This window comes from Nycticebus coucang, chromosome 12 (assembly GCF_027406575.1).
Source record: "Nycticebus coucang isolate mNycCou1 chromosome 12, mNycCou1.pri, whole genome shotgun sequence".
NCBI lineage: Eukaryota > Metazoa > Chordata > Mammalia > Primates > Lorisidae > Nycticebus > Nycticebus coucang.
In genome coordinates, this window is record NC_069791.1 from 100,682,875 (window position 1) to 100,709,731 (window position 26,857).

Below are 26,857 nucleotides of genomic sequence, written 5' to 3' on the forward strand. Positions count from 1 at the left end.
AGAGTTTGAGACCAGCCTGAACAAAAGTGAGACCACATCTCCACTAAAAATACAAAAACTAGCCGGGTGCTATGGCGGGCACCTGTAGTCCCAGCTATTCAGGAGGCTGAGGCAAGGGGATCTCTTGAGCCCACAAGTCTGAGGCTGCTGTGAGCTATGATGCCACAGCATTCTACCCAGGGCGACAGAGTAGGATTCTGTCTCAAAAAAAAAGAGAGAGAGAGAGATATGAAGCAATATCATGTTTACAAAGCACCCAACACCATAACCAGTAAAATGAGGAAGTCCTTTCCTGATCTTACTATAATTCAGGAAGAATATAGTAATTGTTATCCTTGTTCATACCAAGATCATATTGAAATTTTATGTTATAGTCATATACATAATTTTGAAATGAAGCAAAAATACATACTAATCAACATAAAAACCTTTAGATGTTTTAACTTGGTGACAGATGGAAAACAAATTATCATCCATGGTAGTTTGTAAATGAGTTTTACTATGTCGCCTTCAGTAGAGTGCCATGGTGTCACAGCTCATAGCAACCTCAAACTCTTGGGCTTAAGCGATCATCTTGCCTCAGCCTCCAGAGTAGCTGGGATTATGGGACAAGCAAAGAGGCAGAAAAATGTGAGCCATAACAAGGAATTTTATATTTAAACAAATCAAAGACTGTAAATGAAAAAGATACAGAAATGACAGAGATGTCAGAATTAGCCTTCAAAAGAAAAGCAGAAAAGAGAAGGGAAAAGAGAACAAAACACAGTAGGGACAAATAGAAACCAAACAACTTGAGAGACCCAAACCCAACTATAATTAACATTAAATGAAGGGCCACGCATGGTAATCCTAGCACTCTGGGAGGCTGAGGACAGCTTGAGCTCAGGAGTTCAAGACCAGCCTGACAAGAGCAAGACCCCATCTCTACTGAAAACAGAAAAATTAGCCAGGCATGGTAGTGCATGCCTATAGTCTCAGCTATGCAGGAGGCTTAAGTAGGAGGATCACTGGAGCCCAGAAATTTGAGATAGCAGTGAGCTATGATACTATTCCACTCTAGCCCAGGGAACACAGTGAGACCTGTCTCAAAGAAAAAACAAACAAACAAACAAAAAAAACAAGTAATGAAAGATAAACTTGGAGAACACTCATCATAAGAAAGCAGGAGAATCTATATTAGTGATTAATGAGAAAAAGTAGACATTTAAGACAAAGAATATTAACAAAAGCAAAGAACATTTCATAATGATAAAAGGCTCGATTTATCAGAAAGACGTAACAATCCAAAATATTTATTCAAAGGGTTTCAAAACACATGAAACAAGCAGTTACATTTCTTTTTTTTTTTTTTGTAGAGACAGAGTCTCACTTTATGGCCCTCGGTAGAGTGCCGTGGCCTCACACAGCTCACAGCAACCTCCAGCTCCTGGGCTTAAGCGATTCTCTTGCCTCAGCCTCCCGAGTAGCTGGGACTACAGGCGCCCGCCACAACACCCGGCTATTTTTTGGTTGCAGTTTGGCCGGGGCTGGGTTTGAACCCGCCACCCTCGGTATATGGGGCTGGCACCTTACCGACTGAGCCACAGGCGCCACCCAAGCAGTTACATTTCATTCTGACTAAAAGAAAAAAATTGAAGGCTGGGCACAGTGGCTCATGCCTATAATCTCAGCTCTTGGGAGGCTGAGGTGGGTGGGTTGTCTGAACTCATGAATTCAAGACCAGCCTGAGCCAGAGTGAGACCCTGTCTCTAAAAAAATAGCTGGGCATTGTAGCGGGCATCTATAGTCCCAGCAATTTGGGAGGCTGAGGCAAGAGGATCACTTGAGTCCAAGAGTTTGAGGTTGCTGTAAGCTATGACGCCATGGTAATCTACCGAGGGTGACCAAGTGAGACTGTCTCAAAAAAAAAAAAAAAAGAAAAAAGAAAAAAACTGACAAATCTGCAATGGTAATTGCATTAACTTCCTCTCTCAGTAACTAATAGACAAAAAAAAAAAAAAAACAAAAATCAATAAGGATTTGAAGACGACCAACCAACTTCATTCTAATTGACATTTACAAAATACTATACCCTGAAACTGTAAGATACACATTCTTTTCAAGCACACATAGAACATTTATCAAAAAAAAAAAACCCCGGGCGGCACCTGTGGCTCAGTCGGTAAGGTGCCGACCCCATATACCAAGGGTGGCGGGTTCAAACCCAGCCCCGGCTGAACTGCAAACAAAAAACAGCAGGGCGTTGTGGCGGGCGCCTGTAGTTCCAGCTACTCGGGAGGCTGAGGCAAGAGAATTGCTTAAGCCCAGGAGTTGGAGGTTGCTGTGAGCTGTGTGATGCCATGGCACTCTACCGAGAGCCATAAAGTGAAACTGTCTCTACAAAAAAAAAAAACAAAAAAAACAAAAAAAAAAAAACCCACTTGCTGGACTATAAAAGTCTCAATAAATTTCAAAGGACAAAAATTATACAGAGTATGTTCTCTGAACATACAGGAATTAGAAACCAGTAACAGAATATCTCTGTAAGATTCCCAATTACTTAAAAATTAAGCAAAATACTTCAACATAATCCATATATCAAAGAAGAAATCACAGTGAAGCATAAAAATATTTTGAAATAATAAAAACAAAATATAAGAAAACTTATAAGATGTAATTAAGAGTATTTAGGGGGAAATTATTTATTTGTGGGCTTATTATAAAGGATTTGACTAAGGAACAGGACAATGAAAGAAATCCATAAAGTGTAAGGGGAAATTTATTGCTTAATCAGATGTATCCAACCTGTGGCCCCCAGGCTATAGATTTTGTGAGAACTTTTTTGGTTGTCTAGGGTGGCAAATATCACGAAAATTACATACAGACCTTTTCTTTTTGGTCATCAGCTTTCATTAGTGTTTTTATATTTAATGTGTAGCCCTAGACAACTCTTCTTCCAGTGTGGCACAGAGAAGCCAAAAGGCTGGACACCTTTGGCTGAAGTGTTAGTATTAGAAAAGCCTAAAATCAGTGATCTAAGTTTCTTACCCCTAAGAAGCTAGAAAGAACAAAGAAAACTTAAGCAGAAGAAAGAAAGACAGAAATAAGTGTACAAAAAAACAGAGAAAACTGACAAGACTCAAAAGCTGGTTGTTTGTCAAATGAAGTAGACAAACCCCAACCAACACCAATGACGGAAAAAACGAGAAAAAATGCAGGGGATGGGTGGCGCCTGTGGTTCAAGGAGTAGGGCACTGGCCCCATATACCGGAGGTGGCGGGTTCAAACCCTGCCCTAGCCAAAAACTGCAAAAAAAAAAAAAAAGAAAAGAAAAGAAAATGCAGGGGATATTATTACAGATTAAGATTACAGATTATTACATGCATTAAGAAGAAACCAGGGGCTTGGTATTGTGGCTCATGCTTGTAATCTTAGCACTCTGAGAGGCTGATGTGAGAGGCTCACTTGAGCTCATGAGTTCTAAACCAGCCTAAGCAAGGGTGCGACCCTGTCTCTACTAAAAATGAAAAACTGAGGCAAGAGGATCACTTGAGCCCAAGGGCTTGAGGTTGCTGAGTTGTGACCGCACAGCACTCTACCCAGGGTGACAAAGTGAGATTCTGTCTCAAAAGAAAAAAAAAAAAAGACCAGCCAGGCAATTTAGATCTCATTTTTACAAAATTAAAAAAAAGAGTAAAGCCTATAGTCCCAGCTACTGGTGAGGTTAAACCCAGAGGAACCTGAGCCCAGGAGCTAGAGGATGCAGTGAGCCATGATAACCCCACTGCACTCTAGCCCAAGTGACAGAGCAAGATGAGAGAGGCAGAGTGAGGGGGAGAGCAAGGGAGAAAGAAAGGGTGGTAGGGGGAAAGAGAGGAGAGGGAGAGGAGGAGAGATGGGGAGGGGGAGAGAGGGGGTAGAGAGAGAAAGAGAAATAAGGAAAGAGAAGGAGCAAGGGGGAAAGAGGAGAGGGAAAGACCAAACACTTAAGAAATGACTAATATTAGTCTTAGACAAACTCTTAGGAAGAAGGAATAATTTCCAAGTAACTTTGTAAGCCAGTATTTTCTTATTACCAAAACCAAATAAGAACATTGCTAAAAAAGAAAACTATAGACCCATATCCTTCATAACAAACAGTAATTATTTGCTTAACAAGAAGGACACATGCTCAGAGAAACATGGCATCAGGAAATTTGGTCTATGTGCAAACGTCACGGAGTGGACATATACATACCAGGGAACATAGCCTAGACTGTGTGGAGTAGCCTCGTGCATATGGCTACACACTTATACAACATGTCAACATACTGAATACTGTAGGCAAGGCAACTATAACACAACAGTATTTGCGTACCTAAACATATCTAAATATAGAGAAAGTACAATAAAAACCCAGTATAATCTTAGGGGACCACTGTCTTCTGTGGACTAGAATGTCATTATGCGCACAGAGCTATAGACACATAAATTCTGAACAATATCTGAATAAATTGAATCCAGTAACACAAACAAGTGGGGTTATCTTAGAATGCAAGGTTGGTTCAACATTCAGAAAGATGTAATTCACTGTTATTACAGAATAAAGAAAATCCCTATGATCATCTAAATAAACAAAGACATGTGGCAAAATTCAGTAATCATCTATGACCAAGAAAATCAGCGATTTCCTCATTCTAATGAAGGGTATGTGTCTAAAGCCTGTAACTAACATACTTAAGGAGACAGAACGCTTTCTTCTACATTACAAGTATGACAAGGGATACATATACATACTACTTTTATTAAACAATGTATTGGAGGGTCCCAGGCAGGGCCTTAGGCCAGAGAAATAAATAAAATGCATACAGATTAGAAAGAAAGAATAAACTATATTCTCAGACAACATGACCCAGAAAATTCTGAGATTGCTTTATAGAATTAATGAATTCAGCAAGGTCATGGAATATACTGCTAAAAAAACAAACAAACAAACAAACAATTACTAATATATTTCTCCATATAAGCAACAAGCAAATCAAATTATGATCCAAAATCTAAAAATTAAACAGAAATGGAAATATGAAACTAAGCAACCTGTTTTTTTTGTTTTTAGACAGAGCCTCACTTTGTCGCCCTGGGTAGAGTGCTGCGGCATCACAGCTCTTTACCCAGGGCGAAAGCTTGAGGCTCTGTCTCAAAAAAAACAAAAAACTAAAAACTAAAGGACAACTATGAAAGAAAAAATTGGTAAATTGGACTTCATTAAAAATAAAAACTTCTGTCTTTTGAAAGACAATGGTAACAAGAATGAGAAGATGAACCACAGGCTGGGAGAAAATATTCACAAGCGATACATCTGATAAAGATCTGTTACCTAAAATACACAAAGAACTCTTAAAACTGGACAATAATACTCAGGAGGCTGAGGGAGGAGAATTGATCATGTGAGACCAGGAGTTCTAAACCAGTCTGGGTGATAGAGCAAGACCTCATCGCTTAAAAAAAAAAAAATTAGCAAGGTATGATGATGCACATTTGTAGCCCAAGTAACCAGGGAGGCTGAGACAGGAGATTCACTTAAGCCTAGGAGTTGGAGCTACAACAATGTCACAGCACTCCAACCTAGGTGATGGAATGAGACACTGTCTCAAAACACAACAACAGAATCATTAAAAAATGGACCAAAGATCCTAACAGATAACCTCCCCAAAGGTGATAATATAGACAGCAAATAAGCGTATGTAAAGAAGCTCCACATATCATCCGGGAAATGCAAATTAAAACAATGAAATATCACTACACACCTCTTAGAATGGCCCAAATCCAGAATCCTGACAACAGCAAATGCTGGCAAAGATGTGGAGCAATACAAACGCTCGTTCATTGCTTGTGGTATGCAAATAGAACCAGCACTTTGGAAGACAGTTTCATAGTTTCTTAGAAAACTAAATATCCTTTTAGCATGTAATCCAGCAATTGTGCTCACTGGTATTTACCCAAAGGAGACAAAAACTTACGTCCATACAAAAACCTACAAGTAGATTTTTACAGCAGTTTTATTCATAATTGCCAAAATATTAGGCGCAACCAAATTGTCCTTCAGGAGGTAAACGGACAAATGCCACGAAAAAACATGGTGGAACCTTAAGTGCACATTACCAAATGAAAGAAGCCAACTGGAAAGGCTACTGAGGCTATGATTCCAACTATATGACATTCTGGGAAAGGTGAAACTATGGCGACAATCAGAGGTGGCCAGGAGTTTGGGGGAAGGGAGAAGAAATGAATAGTTGGAACAGAATGCTGGGCATGCTAGCTCACACCTGTAACCCTAGCACTCAGGGAGGCCAAGGCAGGTGGATTGGCCAAAGCTCACAGGTTCGAGACCACCCTGAACAAGAGCAAGATGCCATCTCTAAAAATAGCCAGGCGTTATGGCAGGCACCTGTAGTCCCAGCTACTTGGGAGGCTGGGGCAAGAGAATTGCTTGAGCCCAAGAGTTTGAGGTTGCTGTGAGCTTTGACGCCAGGGCACTCTACTGAAGGCCACAAATGAGACTCTGTCTCAAAAAGAAAAAAAAAAAAGAACAAGAGGATTTTTAAAGCAGTGAAAATACTCCATATGATACCACAGTGATAGATACATGGCATCATACATTTGCCCAAACACATGGAAGGCCCTGTATCAAGAGAACCATAATGTAACCTATGGATGCTGGGAGATTATGAGTTGTTGACCGTAACAAACTGTGCTACTCTGGTAGGGATGTTGATAAGGGGGAGGCTGTGCATGTGCAGGCAGTGAGTATGTATACAAGAAATCTTTGTACCTTCTTCATTTTGTAAAGCTAAACTGCTCTAAAAAAATAAAATCTAAGGTTTTTAAAAAAGAAAACTAAAGAAAAAGACAAATAGATTAATGGAAGACTAAAAGAGAAGACTGATAGATTTTTTGTGTGTGAAGGGCCAGCTGGTAAGTATTTTAGTCTTTGCAGGTAACCCATGAGTTCCATCTCAGATTCTCTTTTTTGTAAACAACCTTTTATTATTTTATTTTTTGAGATAATTTTTTTTTTTTTTTGAGACAGAGCCTCAAGCTGTCACCCTGGGTAGAGTGCTGTGGCATCACAGCTCACAGCAACCTCCAACTCCTGGGCTCAAGCGATTCTCCTACCTCCACCTCCCAAGTAGCTGGGACTACAGGTGCCTGCCACAACGCCTGGCTATCTTTTGGTTGCAGCATCATTGTTGTTTGGCAGGCCCAGGTTGGATTTGAACCCTCCAGCTCAGGTGTATGTGGCTGGCGCATTAGCCGCTTGAGCCACAGGCGCCGAGCCTGTAAACAACCTTTTAAAAATAGAAAATCCATTCTTAGGCTGTAGGCTATGAAAAACAGGTCATGGGCCAGATATAGCCCCTGGGCTATGGTTGTAGACCTCTGGCCTGGGGAGTCCAGAAACAGTTGCCTCTCTATACAGTCAATTCCATTCCAAGTTATTTATCCAAGAGAAATGAAAACTTACATATCTGCTTAAAGACCTATACAAAAACGGCTTGGCACCCATAGCACAGTGGTTACGGCGCCAGCCACATATACTGAGGGTGGTGGGTTTGAACCTGGCACGGGCCAGCTAATCAACTGCAACAAAAAAAATAGCTGGGCATTGTGATGGGTGCCTGTAGTCCCAGCTAGTTGGGAGGCTGAGGCAACAGAATCACTTAAGCCCAAGTGTTGGAGGCTGCCGTGAGCTGTGATGCCATGGCAACATAGTAAGACTCTGTCTCAAAAAAGGAAAAAACTTATACAAAAATGTTCACAGAAGATTTATTCATAATAGCTCTGTCTCAAAAAAAGAAAAAACTTACATAAAAATGTTCACGGAAGATTTATTCATAATAGCTCCAAACTGGGAACCCCCTCAATGTCCACCAACAGGAGGATGGACAGGCAAATTATGGTATATTCATGACAGACTATGATATAGCAATTTAAAAAAGGACTACTGATTCATCCAACAACATGGATGGATGCCTCTCAAAAAAATGTTGTGTGTAAAAGCCGCTTTGCCAAAAAAAAAAAAAAAAAGTACATATTATAAGTCACTATATTGTATGAATTCATTTATATGGAGTTTGAGAACAGGCAAAAGAATATATGGTGAAAGAAATCAATAGTGATCGTCAAGATGTGATGGGAAAGAGGAGACAGGGAAAGCTGAGGACAAAGAAATTTTCTGAGGTAAATGTCCTATATTTGCATAGGGGTGCAGTATGGGTTTATGGGTTTTGACAAACACAAGATCTGTGCATTTCATGCTATGTAAATTATAGAAAATAATAAAAGTAAACAAAATATTTCAAAAATTAATTAACTTTAGATGCCAATACTAGATGTTTTGTTGATAAAGCAACAAACATGCCTGGTTGTTCGTACAACTACAGTGATGTGTTACATACAACATTTCAGTAAAATATAGACCACATACACAACAGTGGTCTTGTAAGATTTTCATAGAGTTCAAAAATTCCTATGGCCTACCAATGTAGTTGCCATTGAGTCATAAGGCAAGGCATTAATCACATGATTGTGGTGATGCTAGTGTAAAGAATCCTACTACACTGCAAGTCACATAAAGGTAGAGCCCATACATTACATATAGTACTTGATAATGATAATCAAATGTTCTATATTTACTGTAGTATCGTTATTATTAATTTTATTTTTATTTTTTGACTGGGTAGAATACCATGACATGATAACTCACAACAACCTCAAACTCTTAGGCTCAAGGGATCCTCTTGCCTCACCCTTCTGAGCAGCCACAGGGGACTGCCACCATACCCAGCTAGTTTTCTATTTATTTATTTATTTATTTATTTATTTATTTTTTAAGTAGAGACAGGGTCTAGCTCTTAAGTAGTCTGGTCTTAAACTCCTCAGCTCAGGCAATACAACCACCTGGGCCTCCCAGAGTGCGAGGATTATAGGCATGAAACACTGGGCCCCAGCCTATCCTCCTTATTTTAGAATGTACTTTTTCTACTTACTTTTAAAAAAGGTCACTGTAAAACATCCTCAAGGCAGGTCCTTCAGGAAGTATTCAAGAAAGCACTGTTAATCATGGGAAATGATAGCTCCACGTGTGTTGCCCCTGAAGCTCTTCCAGTTAAAAAGGAGAGCAAGGCACAGTGGCTTACGCCTGTAATCCTAGCATTCTGGGAGGCCTAGGCAGGTGGACTGCCTGAACTCAGAGGAGTTCAAGACCAACCTGAACAAGAGTGAGATCCCCATCTCTAAAACTAGCCAGGTGTGGGGGCAGGTGCCTGTAGGCCCAGCTACTTGGGAGGCTGAGACAAAAGTATTGCTTGAGCCTAGGAGTTTGAGGTTGCTGTGAGCTATGACACCACAGCCCTCTGTTTAAAAAGGGCCAGGAGTAGCAGCTCATGCATGTAAGCCTAGCACTCTGGAGGCCAAGGTGGGAGGATCCACTGAGCTAAGGAGTTTGGGAGTTTGAGACCAGCCTGAGCAAGAGACCCTGTTTCTATTAAAAAAAAAAGGGGGGGCAGCACCTGTGGCTCAAAGGGGTAGGGCGCCAGTCCCATATGCCGGAGGTGGCAGGTTCAAGCCCAGCCCTGGCCGAAAACCACCAAAAAAAAAAAAAAAAAAAGGGCCAGGCGTGGTGGCTCATGCCTGTAATCCCAGCACTGTGGGAGGCTGAGGAGGGAGAATCGCTTGCGCTCAGGAGTTTGAGACTCACCTGAGCAACAGTGAGACCCCGACTCATGAAAAAAATGGAAAAACCCAGCCAGCGCCCAGGCGAGCGCCTGTAATCCCAGCAGCTTCCGGAGGCTGAGGCAGCGGGGTGCCCGCAGCCTGAGTCTGAGGTTGTGGTAAACTACCACGCCCACTGCACTCTGCTCAGGGGCATAGGGTGGGACCCTGTCTCAACAAACAAAAAAAAAAAAGGTAAAAATAGAAAAAAGTGTATAGAATAAAAATAGAAAGAAAATATTTTTTGTGTAGCTGTACAGTGTGGTTTAAGCTAAATGTTACATGTATTAAAAAGTTGAAAAGTAGGGGCGGCGACTGTCGCTCAGTGAGCAGGGCGCCGGGCCCACATACCGAGGGTGGCGGGTTCAAGCCCAGCCCCGGCCAAACTGCAACAAAAAAATAGCTGGGCGTTGTGGTGGGCGCCTGTAGTCCCAGCTACTCGGGAGGCTGAGGCAGGAGAATCACCTAAGCCCAGGAGTTGGAGGTTGCTGTGAGCTGTGTTACGCCACGGCACTCTACCGAGGGCAATAAAGTGAAACTCTGTCCCTACAAAAAAAAAAAAAAAAAAGTTGAAAAGTTAAAGTCTATAAAGTAAAAATGTTACAGTAAGCTAAGCTTAATTTATTGCTGTAGGAAAGACAATTTAAATAAATTTAGGGTAGTCTAAGTTAAGTGCACAGTGTGTTATAGAGTCTACAGCAGTGTACAGTAATGTCCTAGGCCTTCACACTCACTCACCACTCACTGACTCACCCAGAGCAACTGTCAACCCTGCAAGGTCCATTCATGGAAAGTGCCCTATACAGGTGTATCATTTTTAATCTTTTATTGCATTTTTTTTATACAAATACTTATTGTGTTACAACTACCTACACTGTTCACATGCTATACAGGTTTGTAGCCTAGGAACAATAGCTTATACTGTATGACCTAGGGTATAGTAGGCTATACTATCTAAGTTTGTGTAAGTATACTCTTTGAGATTCAAACAACGACAAAATAACTTAATATGTGTATTCCTGTCATTAAGCAACACATGCCTGTATTACTCTTCAAGGTGATCAGTCACCTGGGAGACATATCAAGTGAAAGTCTTCATTGTTGCTATATATAACATTCATTCTGTTTGTATTACAGAAAAATAATCAGCTACAAAGATTGGGGAGGATGACTCCAACTTTGGCTTTAAAAACAGATACATAATTGTAGATAGAAAATTGGCAGAGAAAATTTCAGAAAGTTAACACCAAGTAAAAGTGGGTCATAGGACTATGGGCAACGTTTTCTTTTCTAGACATTTCTGTGCTTTCAAATTTTATACAATAAACATCAACTATTTTTATTATTTGAAAATTTTTTCTGGGCCAGGCACGGTGGCTCACACTTATAATCCTAGCACATTGGAAGGCTGAGGTGGGAGGATGACTTGAGCTCAGAATTTCGAGACCAGCAAGAACAAGACATCCTGTTTTGGCTCCTGTAGCTCAAGCGGCTAAGATGCCAGCCACATACACCAGAGCTGGTGGGTTCGAATCCAGCCCAGGCCTGCCAAACAACAATGCCAACTACAACCAAAAATAGCCAGGCATTATGGTGGGTGCCTGTACACTCAGCTACTTGGGAGGCTGAGGCAAGAGAATCACTTAAACCCAGGAGTTGGAGGTTGCTGTGAGCTGTGATGCCATAGCACTCTACCCAGGGTGACAGCTTGAGGCTCTGTCTCAAAATAAGAATAAGACATCATATCTCTATTAAAAACGAAAAAATTAGGGCAGCGCCTGTGGCTCAGTGAGTAGGGCGCCGGCCCCATATGCCGAGGGTGGCGGGTTCGGACCCAGCCCTGGCCAAACTGCAACAGAAAAATAGCCGGGCATTGTGGCGGGCGCCTGTAGTCCCAGCTGCTCGGGAGGCTGAGGCAAGAGAATCGCGTAAGCCCAAGAGTTAGAGGTTGCTGTGAGCCGTGTGACGCCATAGCACTCTACCCGAGGGCGGTACAGTGAGACTCTGTCTCTACAAAAAAAAAAAAAAAAAAAAAAGAAAAAATTAACTGGGCATGGTGGTGAGTAGCTGCAGTGCCAGATACTCAAGAAGCTGAGGCAGGAGGGTCACTTGAACCCAGAAGTTTGAGGTTGCTGTGAGCAAGGCTGACTCTATGGCACTCTAGCCTGGGCAACAAAGTAAGACTCTGGCTCAAGGCCAGGCGCAGTGGCTCATGCCTATAATCCAAACCATCTGGGTGGCTGAGGTGGGTAGATTGCTTGAACTCAGGAGTTTAAGACCAGCCTGAGCAAGAGTGAGACGCCATCTCTACAAAACAGCGTGTTGTGGCAGGTGCTTATAGTCCCAGCTACTTGGGAGGCTGAGGCAAGAGGATCAACAGAGTCCAAGAGTTTGAGGTTGCTGTGAGCTATGACGCTACAGCACTCTACCAGGGTGACGAAATGAAACTGTCTCCAAAAAAAAAAATTACACACACACACAAATTCTTAATTATCTGCACAAGATCAAGAAGGTAAACTGTCATTCTTTTAACAGCCAACCTGATTCTACTAATCCTTTACTGAGGATATTTTCCTAATCTATTCTTTTAGAGCACAGATTCAGAGTGTGGTTGCTAACTAGAACAATTAGGGTCACCTAGAAGTGGTTAGAAATACCCTCGGCCTCATTCCAAGCCTGCTGACTCTGGGGAGGAGACCAGTAATTCCATATAATGCCTGCAGTGACTACGCTGAGTGCTCAAGTTTGAGAACCACTATTTTACAGTATCTGCCCAAAATGACAGTTGATTTGAATCCTGGGGACCTGGATCTAATTTAAACCTTTATCCAAGAGGAGCTTCAGGCAAAATCAAGCCCTCTGTTTTCTGACCATTTTCTAAAAAAAGAATATTCCAAAAACATTAAAAAAAAAATAGCCCTAATCTAACCCTTTATGAAGAAGGTTTACCATACAAACTATTTTGGTTCCTTTTTAGATTTTTTAGCAAGAAGAAAGGATTCAAAGAATTTCTAAGGCCACAAAAGCAAATTTTTATCAACTTTAAAATTAGAAAGCTTCTGGGCCCCTTGGCCAAATAACACCAGAACACTCTGCTTTTTCTACCAGCTTCTGGTTTCCTTTTGCCATCTTCTCTGTGAAGAGCAGTATCTCTCACCACCTATAGCTAAAGCGTAATTTAACTGCCTATATGGTTTCTAAATCCCCTTAAGTTGATCTTTTTTGCTTTCCTTTTAGAGAATAAACATTTACGTTATTTTCAGTAGAAAATGAGAGAAATACTCCCCCAAAAAGATAATTACAAGTTTTGCTACTATTGAAATGAAAAATTTGTTTTACCCCCTTGTTTTTTAAAATGATATCATGCCATGTTGTTAAAATGGCCAAAAGTCACACAAAATTAAAAACAAGAAAGTGGAAATAATTATAAACATCAAGAATATTTAAGAATTGTAAGAATTTTTGCACAACTCATCAACATATTTTAAAGTCTGAAAAGAATTTACTATTAAAATGTAAACTGGGCTAGGTGGCTCATGCCTATAATCCTAGCACTTTGGGAGGTTGAGGCAGGGGGATGGCTTGAAGCCAGGAGTTCAAGACCAGCCTGAGCAACATTGTGAGACCACATCTCTGGGGGGAAAAAAAATTAGCCAGGCATGATGGTGTATAGCTGTAGCCCCAGCTACTCAGGAGACTGCGGTGAGAGGATTGTCTGAGCCTGGGAGTTTGAGGTTGCAGTGAACTATGACACCATTGCACTCTAGCTAGCCCAGGCAACAGAGAGAGACCTTGTCTTAAAAACAGAACAAAAAACAAAACTTCACAACACTGTATCTATACAAACTGTAAAATCAACCCCAAGAACAGGATGCAATGGTTAGTAATTAAAGAGGCCCTGCATGGGTACATTACTGGTTTTGTCACTTATTGGGGCTTCTATTTTTCTTTCTTTCTTTTTTTTTGAGACAGGGTCTGGCTCCATCACCCAGAGAGCTCACTGTAGCCTCAAACTCCTGGACTCAAGCAATCTTCCTACCTTAGCCTCCCAAGTAGCCAGCTAGGACTATAGGTCTCTGAAAAATAATTTTTTTTTTGTAGAGATGGCAGAAGGGAAGGGGGATGTCTCACTATGTTGCCCAGGCTGGTCTTGAACTTGTCCTCCCAAAGTACTGGGATTACAAATGTGAGCCACAAACACAGCCAATTTAGACTTTTCTGAAAGAAAACTACATTGACCCAGGGGACCAAGAGTCTAAAAGGCTAGGATTTATAGAAAACAGCAAGATCTTGTCAATGATCCTAAGTTACTTGCCAGGAGAAACAAAACAAAAAGGCTTAAACCCCATACAGTTCTACTGGTAAAGTCTCTCAGTTTTTTAAGGAATACATCATTCCAATGCTATTTATTTATTACTTTTTTGAGACACAGTCTTACCCTATTGCGTGGACTAAAGTGCCACGGTATCAGCCTGCCTTACAGCAATGTCAAACTTCTAGGTTTAAACAATCCTCCTGCTTCAGCCTCTTAAGTAGCTGGGGCTACAGGTGCCTGCCATAATACCCAACTGATTTTTCTATTTTTAGTACAGATGGGATGTCTTGCTCTCACTCAGACTGGTCTTGAACTCCTGAGCTCAAGCAATCCTTCCACCTTGGCCTCCCAGAGTGCTAGGATTACATGTGTGAACCCCCATGCCTAGCCTCTCTAATGCTACTTAAACTATTCCAGAGGATACATGTGAAAAACTTCCAAATCCTTTTTGACCAAGTTAACATAACCTGACAAAGAACAAAAAGAACTACAAAGCAATCTCATTATTGATTACTAAGAAACAAAATTCTAAATGAAGTATTATTAAAATTCAATACATCGACTTTTAATTTTACAATTATAGGGATGGTTAAATTTGATAGTAGAAAACATACTGGGTGGCGCCTGTGGCTCAGTGAGTATGGCGCGGGCCCCATATGCCGAGGGTGGCAGGTTCAAACCCAGCCCCGGCCAAACTGCAACAAAAAAATAGCCAGGCGTTGTGGCGGGCATCTGTAGTCCCAGCTACTCGGGAGGCTGAGGCAAGAGAATCACGTAAGCCCAAGAGCTGGAGGTTGCTGTGAGCCATGTGACACCACGGCACTCTACTGAGGGCAGTAAAGTGAGACTCTGTCTCTACAAAAAAAAAAAAAAGAAAACATACTTAGATAATTTATCACATAAATAAAAGCAAAAAAAAAAAAGGGTAATCATCATAAATGAGAAAAAGAAATTTGATAAAATCTAACATCTAATAAAGAAGAAATAGATTATGTCACAATTTAAAAAGAAATACACTAATGATCACAAACTAAAACTCAATTATTCTTTAATAATAAAATGCTAGATCACACCTCCATTTAAGTGAGATACAAGACAGGGATGCTCAAACCCATAAACACTGGTAGATACGTTGGCAAGGAGAAGACAAAAAATATCAATAATGCCAAAGATGACTATCTACTCAGGAAACACAACAGTATCTCCTGATTGCTCTAATTTGTATTAGAGTAAATAACAGAATCTCATAAAGTAGCCAGAATATCAAAGTGTAATATTCATTCAACATCTTTCCTATATTAAAATAGCAGCCAGGTAGAAGACAATAAAACAGAAGAACCTAGTCGCACCCATAATCCTAGCTCTCTAGGAGGCTGAGGCAGGAGGATCACAGGAGCTCAGGAATTTGAGATCTGCCTGAGCAAGAGTGAGACTCCCATCTCTACTAAAAAAGAAAAATGAGCTGGGCATGGTGGCTCACACCTGTAGTCCTAGCTACTCAAGAGGCTGAGGCAGGAGGATCGCTTGAACCCAAGGAATTTGAGGTTGCTTATGAGCTAGGCTGAGGTCAAGGCTCTCTAGTCCAGGTGACAGATCAAGACTCTATCTCAAAAGAAAAAAAAAAAGAAGTAGAACTTGTCTCCAGGAGCAACAAAAAGCCCACAATATATCCAGGAACAAACTTAATGAGATGTATTACCTAGAAAAAGAAAACTTTTGCTCTGAGCAGCAAAATACGCCATGAAAAGATAATTTTGCACAGACAGAATAAGACGACTCAGGAAACCACAAAACTGTTAAAATGCCACATTCCACTGAAAATGATTTATAAGATTCAGTACCATTCTAACCAAAATCTCGAGATTTTTTTGTTCTTAGGAATTTGAAAAAACAGTCCTGAAGTTTATCTAAACCAGTGATTCTCAACCCTGCTGTCATGAAAATCATCTGAGGAACTATCCACTATATTAACACCTATACCATCTAATGACCAGACCATATTTAATTGTTCTGCAGCAGGATTTGGGTACTGTGTTTTTATAAACCCCTCTGGTAATTCTGATGTGTAGCTGGTGTTGAGAACCGAATATCTGAAAGAATAACCAATGTGAGTCATCTATTAAAATTTATTATATAGTTAGGACAATAAGTTTCCGGCATAGTACCCTGTTTCCCCAAAAATAAGACATCCTCCAAAAATAAGACCTACTTACAGGAAAGATAAGACGTCCCCTGAAAATAAGACCTAGCGCTTCTTTGGGAGCACACTTTAAAATAAGACACTGTCTTATTTTCGGGGAAACAGGGTAATAAGCAAAGATGAATGGTACTAAAGAAAAAGCCCAGATTTAGACCCAAACTCTGTGTATTTGAAAAGTGAATGAAGTATATACTAAAAACAACACATCATATAGATGGGGAAAATAATGGACTACCAATATCTAAATAAATGGTACTGATGACTGTAATTTGGAAAAAAAATTTACTGTTGGATCTCTAGTATTTCTCACACTTTAAGCCAAAATAAAAATTCAAGGAATACAGAAGAAAATACCAGTGAGTATTTCACACTTTTGAAACACATTAAGTATTTATAAATGTGGCATAAAACCTGAAAGTTATAAAGGAAAAAAATGGATAAATCTGCTTCTATAAAAACTGAAAACATACATTTGGTAAATACAGTTCTTATCAGACTATAAACCCACATGACCATATTCTTGATAATACAGACTTCGGCAAAAAAAAAAAAAAAAAAAAAAGGGAGGGGACATTTATTAAAAGGCTTAGAACTTTTAATATACAAAGAATATTAAGAATATAAACCAACAAGAATGAGAAACCATTCAAGAGAAAAATGGACAAAGAACACAAGCAGTTAGTAAAATATAAATGCCCATGAACTTACGATAGGATATTCTTTTTTTTTTTTTTTGTAGAGACAGAGTCTCACTTTATGGTCCTCGGTAGAGTGCCATGGCATCACACAGCTCACAGCAACCTCCAACTCCTGGGCCTAAGCGATTCTCTTGCCTCAGCCTCCTGAGTAGCTGGGACTACAGGCGCCCACCATAACACCCAGCTATTTTTTTGTTGCAGTTCGGCCAGGGCCGGGTTTGAACCTGCCACCCTCGGTATATGGGGTCGGCGCCCCACTGACTGAGCCACAGGTGCCGCCCGGATATTCTTAACAATTTGCCTAATGGAATGACAAGTAAAAGGATGATAATGAACAGTGTTGGTGAGCATGTGGATAGAAATTCATTTGCTCTTGATGAAAGTGTAATTTGCACAATATTTTTTTAGGGCATTTGGCAATATCCATGCTTACTAAAAATATCAGTATCTTCTAATCCAAAAATTCCACTTCTGAGAAATTATCCAGTAACTGTATCCAGCAGATACAGTTACTCATTGTTCAAAGATATATGTATAAGTAAGTTAAAAGCAAAACTGAGACAACAGCAAAAAAATATAAACAACCTAAATGCTTAGCCTACTGGGCACAAGTCCTATAAATGAAGATATACCCAATTCAGAGACTACTTTACACCTACGAAAACAACTGACGACTATATTGAACATGGAACGATCTCTAACTTGTACTATGAAGAGGTGGGTGGGGAGGGAAATATATGAGCTCAGAGAAAGATGTCATCCTATTCTACTCTTTATGTTTAGGGGGGATATCTATACACATACTCATCTCTATGCCTCTGTATCAGTGGTTCTCAATCTTCCTAATGCCAGGACCCTTTAATACAGTTCCTGATGTTGTGGTGACCCCCCAACCATAAAATTATTTTTGTTGCTTATGGTTGGGGATCTATACACATAGATCATCTCTGGCAGGACAGATAAATAATATTTGTCTTAAAGTTCAAAAATCAAGGGAGATTAACTTTTCAGTTCTTGTTTCTTAATGTTTTTTTTATGGTTGTTTGTTGTTAAACTGTATGTATGTTTACTTTCTAAAAACAAAACGTTTAACTAAGTCTTTGACCCATTAATTCTGCTTTTCAGACTGTTGCCTGATGCATGTGGATAAGCTTAGGTGAGCACACATTCACTGTGGCATTGTTTGTACTAGTGAAGTCAGAAACAACCCAAATGTTCATCATCAGAGGATTACATAGATAAATCATGGTGCATAATATAATGGGATACTTCTCAGTTACCAGTTGGGGGGAAAAAATTCACATGCTCTGCATGGAAAGCCATCTAGCATACTCTGTCAAGTAAAACAGCAAGGTGCTTGTATAGTTTGGTTCCCTATGTAATTTTTAAGGCTGTGCATTAATAAATAATATCTATACAGATGTGGTTATCTGTAAGAAGGGGGCTACTCTTTTCTATTATCTGAATTATTTCATAGAAAATATGTATTTCCTTTGTAAAGATAATTTTTAGAACAAAATTTTCATCTTAAAAGTTGTCTTTTCTGCCTGGGAATGGCAGCTCACACCTATAATCCCAGTACTCTGGAAGGCCGAGGTGGGAGGATCACCAGAACTCAGGAGTTCTAGACCAGCCTGAGCAAGAACGAGATGAGACCTCCATCTCTACTAAAAATACAAAAACTAAGCAGTCATAATGCTGGGCGCCTGTAGTCCCAGCTACTCAGGAGGCTGAGGCAGGAGCCAAGAGGACTACTTGAGCCAAGAGTCTGGGGTTGCTGTGAGCTAGGGTGCCTCCATGATAGTAGCCTACAGCAATGGAGTTAAAACCTGACCTCAAAAAATCAAAAATAAACAAAAATACATTTTTAAAAACCCTTTTTTTCCTCTGCATATATTTTAAAAATCTTAGTTGGCCAACTAGCATGTTACAAAGAAGGAATTGTTTAAAGTAGACTTGTCTCTTGGTTTGTCTTTTTGCCCCCTTTTGTTTCACCCAAATGCCACGAGTCCTTAAAAAATGCTAGTCTCCTCCACTCCTCCAGGTGGCTGCTTTGAGATACTTATGAGAGACCAGACTACCCCTACCACACCAATGTAGCTTACTTTCCAAATAGTGAACGTACACAAAGTGGTGTTTTAAAGATCATGTTGTACAAAGGAACCCCCCTAAGATGGAATGAAAAACTTGTGTGGAGAGAGGAACATGAAGTGCTGCAGATTTTGTAATCAGCAAAATCCGAAACACCCAGACAAATCAGATAACAACCCAACAACAATTCCTTGAGTAAGTAAACTGTAAGGATCCTACAGACTATCGGATTCTTAAGAGCTATATCAAGTGACTGAAATATGGGTTACTTGGATTTTGAATAAAAATCTATAAAAACAAATTATGACATCTGAGACCACTGGAAGTCTGAATATCACGGACGCTGGAAGACATGACAGAATCATTCGTTTATTTAGATGTGATAATGGCCTTATGTTTGTATCTACAAAGTCTAAGTTTTACATGTTATCAAAGGCTCTCTAAGTGTGTTCCAAGATCCCAGATCCTTTCAGGGGAGCCACAATGTCAAAACTATTTCCATAGCCATGTGTGGTGGCTCACGCCTATAATCTTAGCACTCTGGAAGGTCTAGGCAGATGGATTGCCTGAGCTCAGGGGTTTGAGACCAGCCTGACATGGAGCAAGACCCTGTCTCTAAAAATAGCCAGGTGTTGTGGTGGGTGCCTGCAGTCCCAAGCTACTCGGGAGGCTATGACAAGAGGATCGCTTGAGCCCAAGAGTTTGAGGTTGCTGTGAGCTATGATGCCGTGGCTCTCTATCCAGGCCAACACAGTGAGACTGTCTCAAAACAAACCAAAAAAAAACCCATTTCCATAAAATTCTAAGACATGATTTGCCTTTCTCACTCTCATTCTCTCATAAGAACACACTGGAGTTTTCCAGATGCTTTGTGATATGTGACATTGCCATACTAGACAGCTTATGAAATATATACTTGTAATTTTTTTCTTTTTGAGACAGAGTCTATGTTGCCCTCAGTAGAGTGCCATGGTATCATAGCTCACAGCAACCCCAAACTCTTGGGCTTAAGTGATTCTCTTGCCTCAGCCTCCCAAATAGCTGGGACTACAGGGGCCCACCACAATGCCCGGCTATTTTTTTGTTGTGGTTGTCACTGTTGTTTTGCCGGGGCCAGGTTCAAACCCACCAGCTTCAGTGTATGTGGCCAGTGCCTTAACCACTGAGTTACGGGCACCAAGCCTATATACTTGTATTTCAAAATTCTGTTTTTAATATCTAATATGGTAAACTTTGAGAGACATAATGCACATCTTAAAGAAATCTTTTAGGGGTGCTCAATAAATCTTAATTATTCAGGAATCTTAAGATCAAAAAGTTTAAGAACCACTGCATTATGCTGTTGTGCCTACTTCTTTATATGTCTTAAATTCTCCAAAATAAAAGTTTTTTGAACTGGGTAAGGAGTATAGCGATGAGTGAATTAGGAAAAGGAACAAACAAATATTCATCTATCCAAAACCATAAACCCATGAGAAATTCCTTCACAATGGGACACTAAGAAATACCCCCATACACAACCCATCCTTCAAATGCCAAGTACAAGTAAAACTTAAGTTCATGGTCCTTTCTACATTTCAAAAGAGATAAACACAATTTTCTTTTTTTTGTAGAGACAGAGTTTCACTTTTATTGCCCACGGTAGAGTGCCATGGCGTCACATAGCTCACAGCAACCTCCGACTCCCGTGCTTAGGCAATCCCCTTGCCTCAGCCTCCCGAGTAGCTGGGACTTACAGGCGCCCGCCACAAAGCCCGGCTATTTTTTTGTTGCAGTTTGGCCGGGGCCGGATTTGAACCTGCCACACTCGGTATATGGGGCTGGCGGCCTGCCCACTGAGCCACAGGCGCCGCCCATAGAGGGATAAACAATATTAATGTTGAGGATTCCTTCACTTCTAGTTTTTTTATTTTTTATTTTTTAAAAAGAGTTTCTTGCCAAGATGTAGAAACATCCTAAATGCCCATCAACCTAGGAATGGATAAACTGTGGTATATGTATACCATGGAATACTACTCAGCCATAAAAAGATGGAGACTTTACATCTTTTCTATTAACCTGCATGGAGATAAAACACATTCTTCTTGGTAAAGCATCACAAGAATGGAAAAGCAAGTATCCAATGTGTTCAATACTAACATGAAGCCATCAGTAGACAATCTAATGACATGCCCACATAAGAAAAAAACTCAATTCAATTCAAGCTGGGGGGAGGGCGAATGAAAGGGAGGAGGCAGAGAATTGGTGTACTCCTGTTTAAAAGTAACACACCTCTTAGGTGCAGAACCCAACTACAAGAGGGACTCTACCTAACAAATGCAAACACTATAAATTGTTGTTTGTACCCTCACATTAACCTGAAATAAAAAACAAGAGTCTTATTCTGTTGCCCAGGCTAGAGTGCCATGGTGTCAAGGCTAGCCCACAGCAACCTCCAACTCCTGGGCTCTAAGCAATACTCTTGCCTTAGTAGCTTCACTTTTAGTTCTTTAATTTAAAAAATTCCTCTCCTTACCTAAGACAGTCACAGGATATGACATCTATCCCTTAATACTCTCATTAACTCTTATCTGGGACTAATAGAATCCAAAGAACAGCCAAACTGTTTTTCTGATCTAGAATATGCTGAATTCCACTGCCTGAAATAGGTTGCACTGGTGGTTGCGTTTTAGAAGCCTTTGGTGGCAGAAGTGCAGCAGGGTTTGTTGCTTCAACAGGAAATCAACCTGTGTTTCTTTCTCTGCACTCTTCTTCTCTGATAGCCTACATCTTTTTAAGCTATCTCCTATCTATCTTGGCATTTGCCTTCCCCTCCTCTCCAAGTTCAATTCCTACTCCAGACAGCAATTCCAAGGGTGGCTGCAGGCCCAAGCCCAGGTCTTTCTCTAGCAGAGCTCCCAATCTTGTGGGAGCCTCAGAACCACCTCGAGGCTTGTTAAAGCCCAGAGATGCTGATGCTGTTGGTCCAAGGGCCTTGCTCTGAGACCCACTGCTCTACTGCTGTGTTTGGGACCCAAGGGCCCAGGCTTCTCCTTGGCTCTGCTGCTTGGGTACACAGCTTCTTCATCAGTAAAATGGAGACTGGGACAAGAGATCCTTTACTGAGGAGTTGTGAAGGGCATATGCTAATAAGTAATTCACCAATAGGGTAAAGTAGAGGTAAAAAAGCACACTTTACTGGATTCACTGATGCAACAAAAAGCTGATTTCCAGCAGGGTTGCCCCTTTCTACTATGTACTCCTATTTCCACACATTTTCCTCAGAGTTTAACATTAAAAACAGGCTAACAGACCAAAGGAATTTCCTATATTTTCCAACTGCCTGACCTGCAAGCTATCCTACTGACAGTTTCTTTAAGAATTCTCATTTTAGGGCAGGGGCAATGGCTCACGCCTGTGATCCTAGCACTTTGGGAGGCTGAGGCAGGAGGAGCAACAACTGAGCCCAGGAGTTCAAGACCAGTCTGGGCAATAGTGAGACCCTGTCTCTACAAAACATAAAAAATTAGCTAGGCATAGTGGCATACCCCCATAGTCCCAGCTACTCAGGAGTCTAAGGTGGAGGATCACTTGAGCCCAGGAATTCGAGGTTGCAGAGAGCTATGATGATGCCACTGCACTCCCACCCCAGGAAAGAGTGAGTCCCTGCCCTGTCAAAAAAAAAAAAAAAAACAAAAAACACACACACACACACAAGCAAACAATAACAAAAACAAACAAACAAAAAAAACAAAGAATACTTAAGACACAGATGGGGTACAGATCTTCAATCCGGAAAGAAAGGCCCCAGCTAACAAATGTGTCTCTCTCAAATATAAGTGGCTTGTGAACAGGAGAAAACAGAAAGGGAAGACCCCACATTTAAATAAGACACAATCAAAGAAGCTCACTTACCTTGGTCATGCCTCCTGCCTGTGCTGCGTTCAGTCCGGCGTGGCTAGCCATTTGCGGGGAAACCTGCGTTAAGGTCTCAGCCAACACACTGCTTGTGGCCCCCTGCATGGCCGGAGTAGGGTATGGCATTCCAGCTCCCCGTCCTCTGCCAGCAGCCCCAAGAGATCCATTCATGACTTGCGCCTGCCCTTGCTGGGCCGGATTCATTAAGCTATGGCCAGAGTTACTATTGAGGAGGCCTGGGTGGGTCTGATTAAAGTTAGCATTCATGCAGATGCCAGGCCCAGTCTGTGACGTGGCAGGGCTGCTGGTCACTAGGCCCACTTGCTTTTGTGCTTGCGGATTCAGTGCTTGGGAAGCAGGGGGGGTGGGCCCAGAGGTGCTGGCTGCCTGTTTGGGCAGGCTAGGGGCTGAAGAATCTCCCTGGTTCAGAGGGCTCTTGCCCATGGCACCTAGGCTGGCCATATTTGCACTGTTCGGCTGCCCTTGAGCCTGGCCACCAAGGCCCTGCTGCACTGGGCTGCTTGCACTCACATTTCCTATTCCTGGGTTGATACTAGAGCCACTGCCTCCTCGCAGAAGCTCCGACAGTTGTTTATGTTTGGATGCAGCATCTGGAACGAGGTTCCCACTGTTTAAAAGGCCTAATTCTCCTCCATTGGGGATCAGCTCATCGGGAAGATCATTTTCCAAGTCAAACAAAGATCCAAAATCTAGAAATTAAACAGAAATGGAAATGAGAAACCAACTATAATGGCTCTATCTTAAGTTACTATGATTTTTAACCGAATGGGGCATTTAACATGGAACACTAGCATGTCTTTTTTGTTGTTGTTGTTTGTTTTTGAGACAGAGTCTCACTATACACCCCTCCCTAGAGTGCCGTGGCGTCACAGCTCACAGCAATCTCCAACTCCTGGGCTCAAGTGATTCTCTTGCCTTAGCCTCCCAAGTGGCTAGGACTACAGGTGCCTGCCACAACGCCGAGCCATCCTTTTGTTGCAGTTGCCATTGTTGTCTAGCTGGTCCAGGATGGGTTTGAACCCACCAGCCTTCGTGTATATGGCCGGCACCATAACCACTGTGCTATGGGCGCTGAGCCATCACTAGCATGTCTTAAGAGTAATATCAAAATGATTTGCAAGTTTCTTCAATAAAATAAAACAAGGAAAAATATTCTCGAATTATGAAGGAGGAAAAGTTAAACAGACATCAGTTAGGATTACATGCCTCATCACAACATTACTCCACCCTGTCTCAAAAAAAAAAAAAATAAAAGAATGTAAGGACAGAGTTGTGTAAAAAATCAGGCACTGGGTTAAATGAATGGCAATTGAGGAAATTAAAGCCTACCATTAAGCAATTATATATTTAAAAACTAAAATATCAAAAAAATTAGCCTTACACAAAATCAGTTATTTCTCACAGTTGAGAAATAATAATACAGGATATAATAAAAAAGATATATACTGAAACTAAAAATAATTAAAAATGGGTGGCACCTGTGGCTCAGCGGAGTAGGGCGCCGGCCCCATATACTGGAGGTGGCGGGTTCAAACCCAGCCCTGGCCAAAAACTGAAAAAAAAAATAAAAAATAAAAAAAAAAAATAAGAACTTAAAAATATTTTTATTTATACAAAAGGATAAATGTTAATGAGTAACACACAGACTGCCAAGCACAGGTGAACAAAAGATACCACTGATTATCTGCCTAGAGGAAGATGAAATGAACAAAATAGATGATCTCTCCTGGCCATGAAACAAATGGAAGTAAAGGAACTGTTTTTTTCTAGTCCCTCTCAAATTTCTCTCAAGTGTGGTCTATGTGCCATCTCTACTCTCTTACCTCCTGTGCATTTTCCAAGCCACAATAACCAGGCTACACATGTATGTGTATGTGGGGTCATCACAAAAGTTTAGAGACAGATTATATTAGGGTCTTTTGTTTCATTTCCAAGAAACATAGCTGACAGCATCCTTTCTGATTCAACCATGCAAGTTTCAATTTGCTTGGCTTATCAGCATTGCTAGGAAGGCTTCATTTGTTTCTATCCACATGGATTTTTACAATTCTTATTTTTGTGTATTTCAGTCAACTTTTGTAATGACTCATATATATGCAAAGAAGACACCATACAGAAAAGGTTCATCTTAGCATTATCTGTAATAGCAACAAGAATAACAAAAAAAAGCACAAAAAATATCCAGAGTCAGTTTGCCTAGTGGTTACAGACTCTGGACTGAGACTGCCTACATGTGAACCCCAGCTCTGCCTCTAGTTCCCCACTTATTAGTTGTGTGACCATGGGTAAGTTACTGAGGCAAAGTGAGTCACCTTTCTTTGTCTCAGTTTCCTCATCTGGAAACTGGGGGTAATAACAGCCCTTACATCCATAAGGTGCTTGTGAGGACAGAATGAATTAATAAATGTAAAGTCCTAAGACAGTGCCTGCAGGTGGTAAATGCTCAGAACTAGCCACCATTACTGTTATCCAACAACAGATGGTTTAACAAATTGCTGTATAATATTATAAAATGGTACACAACTATTAAATAATCACGATGACTATGAAAATGTAGGAAAAAACGTATGTTATGGAAAAACACGCAAATGGAAAATGTACAGAAAATGACACATAGAGTAAGATCAGAACTACTTAAGTACATGAATGTAAGCAACAGCTGGAAAGTAACAACCCAAAAGGAAAAGGAGGCCCACTGGCCATGTGGTACGGTAATGGGTACTTGTGTTTTTTTTTTTTTTTTAACCTAACACACCCACCTTTAGAAAATTAAAAACTTCTTCATTCTGGGGGATCCTAACATCTGCTCATACAACACATTCCCTTTGCCATTGGCAAAACACACTTAATCCCAAGGTGGCCATCTGGGAGGTCCCTCTAAAGAAGGGGAAACTTTTCTTGGACCTCAGGAGGGAGAGTGACCAGATAAGCCAACCATCATAATCCCATTCCCCTTGTAGGGTACATAATCCCAGCTATGGGAATGTGAAGATATGTCAACCAAGACCATTCTGGAAAAGTTTTTCCTTCCTCATTGCATGGGATACTCAAAAAGACATCTCTCTTTTCTTCACTAGATTTTGTCACGGGTCTGTGGCAACCAAGAGAACAGTTACTACTCTCACACTAAGGATGGCCACAGTAAAAACACAAACACCTGGTTTGGTAAAGTCATCCCTGAACTGCTAAATTATCCAACCTAGAACCTCCCCACCTTCAGACTTCTTGTTATGTGGGAAAATACACTTACTATAGTTTAGGCCATTTTAGTTAGAGTTTATGTCACTGCAGCTAAACATATACTGGTATATAGTACACCCATCCTATTTATGAAAATCCAAACTCCTTAGCATGGCACATGAAGCCATCAAAACAGGGCCCCAGACCTCTTCTCATTCTTCTTTCACTGTCACGTGCATCAGTAACCTTTATTGTGGATGCTCTCTCTCTTGGTCTAAGAAACCAGTCCCCACTAGGATAAAAACAGTGAGTAGGAAGACTTTCTTTGCGCTACCTCTGCAGAATTGACCATTCCCTCTTTTCAGCCTAGCAAACTACCTCTAATACAAACCCATTTCTTCCCACCTGATTGTAAGGAATAAGGTGTTACTTGCCGAACGTACACACATATGCACGTACACATACATACACACAGTATATGCAGAACCTTTCTAATAGCAAGGTGCAGACAGTATGACCATTTCCTCCAAGGACTGAAGTATACATCTCTTAAAAACTTCTTTTTACATAATCACAGTACATTTGTCAAGTTTAGGAAATGTAACATTGATACCATATTTAGTATCTTGTCCTTACTCAAATTTTGCTGGTTGTCTCAATAATGCCCTTCATCACATGCATTAATATTTTCCTGATCCAAGATCCAATTCAGGATCCCAGTAC

At 40.8% G+C, this 26,857-nt stretch overlaps 1 protein-coding gene across 2 annotated transcripts in view; it reads right to left on the minus strand.

Moving 5' to 3' along the window:
- CREBBP (CREB binding protein) overlaps positions 1 to 26,857 on the minus strand; it is a 156,096-nt gene that overhangs the window by 99,252 nt on the left and 29,987 nt on the right. For both annotated transcript variants that reach the window (XM_053554722.1, XM_053554723.1), the window contains exon 2: positions 22,931 to 23,643. In XM_053554722.1, coding sequence (XP_053410697.1) covers positions 22,931 to 23,643 — 713 coding nt within the window. The remainder of the gene's footprint in view (positions 1 to 22,930; positions 23,644 to 26,857) is intronic.